The sequence below is a fragment of the Sycon ciliatum genome, chromosome 12, assembly GCF_964019385.1.
Source record: "Sycon ciliatum chromosome 12, ocSycCili1.1, whole genome shotgun sequence".
NCBI classification, from domain to species: Eukaryota; Metazoa; Porifera; class Calcarea; order Leucosolenida; family Sycettidae; genus Sycon; species Sycon ciliatum.
This window is the reverse complement of record NC_088654.1, coordinates 16,547,694-16,555,153: the sequence shown is the minus strand read 5'-3', so window position 1 is coordinate 16,555,153 and position 7,460 is coordinate 16,547,694. Positions and strand designations below refer to the sequence as shown.

Genomic DNA, 7,460 nt, shown 5'->3' with positions numbered 1-7,460 from the left:
TGCACCACCGCCGCTTTTTCCATTAACCAGGTGGTCTTTGCCCGCCGTATACCAGCCCGAGCCTGGCCACGAGCCTCCTTGAAAGCCCTGTGATCATTCTGATGGCCAGTTCTGAGCCATAGGTCGTATAGCCGATTACGGGTTGCTAGTAGGGGCTCCAGTGTCGGGGCACTATCACGAAACCAGTCCGGTACACGCCGCTTGTCTCGGCCAACCACCTCCCCAGCCACATCGACGACAGCCGACTTCACAGCACTCCACTTACAGTCCACGGATGAGGCACTATCATATGTATCAGCCAGCCGAGACTCAAGACCAGCACAGTACCCAGCACGCAATGCAGACACACCCTCAGCCTCCTCCTCACTCATAAATGGCAACCGGTTAAACCGATGAACAGCAAATCTCCGAGGCCTGGAATGCGAGTCACGGTGATAGCGCTGCTGTGCAATATCAAGTAATCGATACTTCATGCGGATCAAGCGGTGGTCAGTGCTACACTCTGCCGTACGCATCACTTGACAATCCATGCAACGTTTACGATATCGCTGCCGAACAATTACGTAGTCTATGCAGTGCCATCTCTGTGAACCAGGGTGTTGCCAGGTGTACATGTGGATGCGCTTCTTGGGAAACAGTGTGTTACAGACAGTCAGCTGTTGACAGGCCAAGAAAGCAAGAAGGCTATGGCCAACGTCATTCACTTCACCCACACCATGCGATCCATGTACTCCCTGCCACATCTCCATTTGCTGTGGACCAGTACCTACACGTGCATTGAAGTCACCCAGGACAATGACATCATCCAGAAGATTGATAGCGTCCAGTGCAGCTTCAAGCTGAGCAAAGAACTCGTCCTTGTCGATTTGAGCCGACCTGAATGTTGGAGCGTAACAGGACATCACCGTCATCCAAGAAGGAGAGTTGTCATTGCCGAAATTTAGCCGGGCTGTGACAATGCGTGATGAGATAGCTTTCCACTGGCAACCTCCACACTCGAACGCTTGTTTAGCCCTACGTCGTAGGACCAGTGCAACTCCCTCGGAGCGACGAAAATTTTCGGCAGGCACAGGGCGACCAGACGCGAGCACGGTGGCATCACCAACACTAAAGGAATCCCCGCCGAACCACTTCGTTTCCTGCAGTCCAGCCATCTCTATATCAACTCTGGACAGCTCACGGATCACCAAGTCAATCTTCTTGTCCTCCACGACAGATTCGAAATTTGAATTTTGAAAACGTCTTCTTCTTGCCGTCTCGACGGGTCCGTCATTGTTCACCAAGGTTCGAACGTTCCAAGACCCAAAGGCCAATGTCCGCAGCCTGTTTCTCCTCTTCCTCTCTGACAGCACTCTCTGAGCTTTACAGTTGGAAACCATTCGGGGGTCAGCTACACCGCCGCGAATGGTGAGACGAGGACGACAACAGTCGTGACGGAAAAAACACCGCCCTGGCGACCGCGTCGTGAAACCCTCGCCTCAGAAATTTCAGGAACACGCCAGGGGCGACTCTGGTAGGTCCAGAGCCACCCCGTGGCCAAGTGGGAGAAGGCTGAACTCGAAAAGGTCAGAGCAAAAAAAGTACAACCGTCCCCTTCAAGCACAAAGGGACACACACACACACACACACATGTGGCACACACCATGTACTGTCGCAAGAGAAGCACGCAAATCTTCAAATGCACTGGATGTGCACCCACATATTTCCTCTTATAGCAACGATAGCGGACAAGATCTGAATGAGACAGATCAAGACCAGCGCCAGATAACACGCACCCACACCCACCCACCCACACCCACACATGTAGCACAAGCACAACGAATGAGGTCGGTTTCTTTGGTCCCAACTAAGTAGCAACTTCGGGATTTATATTCGTAATGTGCTGGTACCTGCTGGGGGGGGGGGGGGGGTCATCCTTTCCGGTTGCTCTCACCTCTCCGCTGGCGATGGAATTCGTCTCATGGCTGTACGACAGAACTGCCTCCACAGGGTTGGAGCATTGGCGCTCCTCAAGTTCAGAGATGAGCTCCTGGTGGTGATGCATCAACAAACGCAAACACCCACAACAGATGCAATAGTTCAGATCGCTCCTCAGGTTTTTTGTTTTGTTTGTTTTTGTTTTTGATTATTTTAGTTCATTGCCTGAACAGTACAATGTACAAGTTGAAAGGGGGTCGAACAGCATTGCCGTAGTTTCCGGAGTATAAGCCACACTTTAAAAACACTCGTTATTCCCCAAAAATGTCAACGCGGCTCATACTACGATGATCAAATGAATGGTGATTATACAGGGTAGAGGTCTGTATATCGTGACAACAAATCTGGGTGTGACTTTTATACTCCGGAAATACGGCATATGATCACATCAATAGGAGCATTGATATGCTCTGTATGGTGTGGCATCACGAGCAGTGGTTTGCCAGTTGCCACTTGGATCCTAAGCGTACACAATGACATTATCCACATCGGCATGCATATAACATATGAAGGTGTTTGTAACTTTTTATTTGGTAAGCCCTGCTGTGAGTTCACCAGGTATAGTAATGACATCATAATGACATCATAACAACATCATATCACACGCCGGTAGAGGTTTCGCTAAAATTGTCTCAAAAACGGCATGCACTGTAACCCAGTCATCAAACACGTTGATGACTCCCTGGTTCCACTGCAGGCACAGCCAACATGTCCCGTGTTTGCAGGCATAGCAAACATGTCCCGTGTGTGCAGGTAAACGGCATAGCGAGCAGTGAGAGTTTGACGTACTGTAACAGTAAAACCGGAACGTTTAGTGACCAAAAAGTCTAACGTTGTTGTAATTTTGGCATGGTAACGCGCAGAAAGTTTAACGATGGCTACCTGGCCACCCAGAACATGCATCGATGTATGCACATCTTTACACAGACATCTCGAACCGGGTTCCCGATAACGTTTCTTCAAATGACGAAAACAAATTGGTCGTTAAAACATTTAGACTTTGCGACTCGTTAGAGACTTTCCGGTTTTACAGTATGCTGTGCAAGCTCTGGACTACTTACAGTGATTCTTCTGACTATTGTGTGTGGTTTGTTTTGTTTTTAAAAGTTTGCGGGCCAGTTTGGGTGACTGCTCACCTTGTACTGTGGACTGTCCAGGCTTGTCTTGTCCTTCAGCCAGTCATCGAAGAAGTCATAGATATGCTTTGTGCGCAACAGAAGACGAACACAGCAACCGCTATTCATATTTTAATACTAGGGCCATTTGGCAATTACTCGTTAACAATGTGTGGTCTAACACTTACAATAGCATACTCATGGAAAAAAAGCAGTGCAAGACGATAAGCCAATTGTTACAACACCAGCCAAGCCAGGAGAGAACTGTTGCGATCCTTTCACCCCAATGATCTAGGCAAAGGTCTGTCTAAACCTAGGGCATCTGCTGAAGAGCTTTACCTATTGCTTGCTGTGGCGGGTTTGGGGGGGGGGGTGCCCCCTCCCCTCAAAAGTTTCGACCTAGGTTTCGAAAAATAAAAGGCAGGGGGCGCGCGCGGCCTGAAACAATCGTCCAAAAGCGGTTGCACGGTACGGTGCTCGAGCTGACACTACAGAGTAGGAGTGAGCATGCACGGCTACAGAAACACAGTGGTTTTCAAAATGGCTGACCTGGGACAGTAGCATGATGTCATCTACGCCCACCCCATCCCGGCCGCACCCCCCCCCCTCTCAGCCAAATCCTGAACACGCCACTGGCTTGCTGTGAAATGGGGTTGAGTGAAACACAACAGAAGCTTGTGCGGCCTCGCTATTACAGTCGACAGCCGCACACTGAACACGGATATCGGTATTCTGTGTACATCATGTGTACGTGGTGTTGGTGCATGCGCGCGCGCGCGCGAAAAGCAGTCTTCGTCTTCAGCTTGTCTTGTCCAGTTTGTGTTTCCGTCGTCTTGTCATAATCAGCAGTGGTCTAAATGTAGTTATCACGTCCATTGTCAGGGGCGTGCTCGGCCCCCCAACTAGGGGGGTGCACGGGAGCCGAGGGGAGCCCCCCACCCCCCCCCCGGCAATTTTCTGCAATTTGTTTGCAACCTTTCTTGAATTTTAGAGCATATTTGCACGCATTACAATTGCAATTACCCAGATTGAAAATTTTTGGGGGGTGCACGTGCCCCCCGTGCCCATCGCCGAGCACGCGCCTGATTGTGTACAAGTCGAGATGGCACGGGGCTGGGAGCCGGAATGAGAAAGTCCAGTTACAACGTAACTTACGTTTTCTCTGCCGAAGGCCATCAAGCATGTCGACGGTACAATACTCTCACTCTGCAGCACAAAAAGCGAGTAATTACCTCATCATTACCTCATCAATATCTCAAACACCCGCATGCTCGTGGACATACATGTCGTCAACTTGAAGTGACGTGCTCATGCGTGCAAAAGTCACCTGGTCACCGTGTCTGCAGGCTACAACTTTCACACCAAGGTTCAACTCGAGTTCAACTCGAGTGACAGGAACACGCCCAAACAGGCTGTAAGTTGTACCCTGCAGGCACGGTGACCAGGTGACTTGTGCATGCATGAGCACGTGACCGCTTATTCAACTATGTTCGATTGGGAATACGGGCCGAACGCTGCATCGCAGCGCTCTCGGACCAAAACCAGTCGACTCAGCGTCCGAAAGACAACACCATAATAGGCCAATCGCGGTCGTCCGTGCTTTTAAAAGAATGAAATGGCACTTTTAGTGACATTTGCATACAAATCCCCATCTAGCAGGGCGCAGTCACCCAGTTTCAGTGGAAGTGTGCGAGCTCGATTGGGAATAGAGGAGGAGCGGAGCTTCTCAGTTTCCTCGGACCGAGACCATTCGACTCAGCACCCCGAAGACTACAACTGGTGAAAATTTGAGATTTTAGGCTCAACTTCCCCTTTAAGTAGTCTTGATAATTATGATACCCTATGAACAGAAACTTGCATGCGGAATTTAATTTCGTCTTTTTCGCCCAAGGAGTTTTCGGATGAAATTAAATGCCGGACCAACGTCGATTGTGTCCAGCTTTTCAATACATTTTACGGTCCATGGACGAAATTTTCGACAGGAAAAACCCCTTTCTTTGGAGTTGGACGAATTTTTTGCCAACTAAATTTTCTGCTTGGAAGCGGAAGGATTTTCTCCAGCCATGCTGAGACCCACAGTTAATTGGGAACTCGTGGCCTAGCACGAGGGAAGCATGGATGCAGTGAATGGGATTTTAGGTCTTTGACCACTTTGGTGGCTCTGTTCTGCTCACCTCCTACCAGGCTTCCAGCAAATAGGCGCCATCAAATCTCTCCGTCAGAGCAGGACCGTCGCCGATCCTTTGTCTGATGCCATTCCAATACCACTCTTTGCGGTGGCGGTAGAACCCCTCAGAGTCTTCACCAAGGTCTGAAAATGTTACCACTGCAGGACCATCATACCTGTGGAGTCTTCCGTGGTGATACCACCGTAGAATACCGCGTGTGTCGTCATAAAAATCGGCTGCAGGACCATCGGCTCTATGACGGACGCCGTTGAGGTAGTACTCGATGCTACCCCGTCCTACCGAAGCAGGTTCATTGACGCGATGAAGGCGACCTCCATAGCACCAGGCGGACACTCCTCTACTATCAACAAGAGCTGGCCCGTCCTCCCGATGGAGTCTACCGTCGACGTGCCAAATTTCTTGCTGCGCGTTTTCATCTGCCAGCTCCACAACAGTTCTTACTGGCGTCCGACTTTCTACCAGTAAAGGACCCGTAGTGAGAGACCACGACCGGTTGTCCAAGTCTACACCAAACGTATCGGCCATATCTATTTACTCAAGGAGAATAATGTAACAACTCCTCCACAAACGCTTCGACACCTGACGTCTTCTTCATCCTGGTTTTTCCTCTTGGTGGTTTTGGATAAGAGTTGAAAAGTCCGAAAGGTCAACTGATGACCTTTGCGTTACTTGGTATGATTGGATTTTAGCGGTTGATGTCGGTATGCAGCTGGGGAGCGAATTCAACAGGAAGAAGAAAAGGTCTTGCTTTGCGGTTCACACCTTCACTTCAGTATCATTACAGTCTGTGGAAATGGCTTTCACATGCCACTGCGGCATTCAGCTTACAGGGGTTATACCCCTGTTCCAGCACCTGAGGCGGTGCATCAAGCGCCGCCTCTTCCTTATTGTGTATTGCGATACCTGGTAAGTGTGCAGTGCTCACAGCTCTCTCCCCCAGCAATAGAGCTCTATGACACTGTGCTTTCTGCGGTTTCTTTCGTGTTTACAGTGGAGAAAGGCTGGTGTGAGTTCGAGCCTTTACCACCCATTTAACGGATGTGGTACATCTGGCTCAATATTGGAAGGGCCGGCAGGTCGGCCTGCTTCTGCAGTCCGACTACCAGGACGCCGTGGAGCGGATCAGTATCCTGTAAATAAGCACGGCTCTGTATATACTTGCCATCCTCGTTATAGTGATACAAGTAAGTGTTGTCCCTGCCCTTTTGGCATGTGTGTGCCCCTTTTGGCACGTTGGTGCGGACCGCGCGCGGTCTGCGCCGGTTTCATGATTATCATACATGTTCTTGTTGTGCGCATGCTTGCATGTTTTTGGGGGCCTTCTTCCTGAGACTCTCCTTGGAGTAAGACGAAAATAATCTGTCCTCTGAGTGTGGCGTGCGTGTGATGAATAAGAGAGTAGTCGGAAGGGCTATCGTGCGAGGGAATAAAACCCCCCGACGACAATTGGCGCCCAACGTGGGGCTCGAACCCACGACCCTGAGATTAAGAGTCTCATGCTCTACCGACTGTCCCTCCATTGTTGCACAGTTTCGCGGGGCTCCCGGCTGGTGTCAACCCTCCTGGCCTACTCGTCACTTGCCCAACGGTCTCGTCTGTGTTTTTTGTTTATATATTCGCCTATCTATGTTGTACATATTTCATTTCTTTCTTCTTCCTGTCTTCTTCTCCTGTCTGTCTTCTCGTTTTGTTTTTCTTCTCTCCCATCCTCAGGAGAGGATGCATTTTTTTTCATGTGGAAGTATGTTGTCCCTGCCCTTTTGGCATGTGTGTGCCCCTTTTGGCACGTTGGTGCGGACCGCGCGCGGTCTGCGCCGGTTTCATGATTATCATACATGTTCTTGTTGTGCGCATGCTTGCATGTTTTTGGGGGCCTTCTTCCTGAGACTCTCCTTGGAGTAAGACGAAAATAATCTGTCCTCTGAGTGTGGCGTGCGTGTGATGAATAAGAGAGTAGTCGGAAGGGCTATCGTGCGAGGGAATAAAACCCCCCGACGACATAAGTATCACTCTGCAGTGCTCACAGCTCTCTCCCCCAACAATAGAGCTCTATGACACTGTGCTTTCTGCGGTTTCTTTCGTGTTTACAGTGGAGAAAGGCTGGTGGGAGTTCGAGCTCTTACCACCCATTTAATGGATGTGGTACATCTGGCTCAATATTGGAAGGGCCGGCAGGTCG

General features: G+C 50.0%; 1 protein-coding gene across 1 annotated transcript in view; it reads right to left on the bottom strand.

Annotated features, from left to right (window-relative positions):
- Positions 1 to 7,460, bottom strand: part of LOC135828908 (uncharacterized) — a 61,716-nt gene that overhangs the window by 11,862 nt on the left and 42,394 nt on the right. The window contains exons 14-16 of the mRNA XM_065341341.1: positions 4,248 to 4,298; positions 3,114 to 3,179; positions 1,934 to 2,029 (exon numbers count right to left, since the gene is read on the bottom strand). Coding sequence (XP_065197413.1) covers positions 1,934 to 2,029; positions 3,114 to 3,179; positions 4,248 to 4,298 — 213 coding nt within the window. The remainder of the gene's footprint in view (positions 1 to 1,933; positions 2,030 to 3,113; positions 3,180 to 4,247; positions 4,299 to 7,460) is intronic.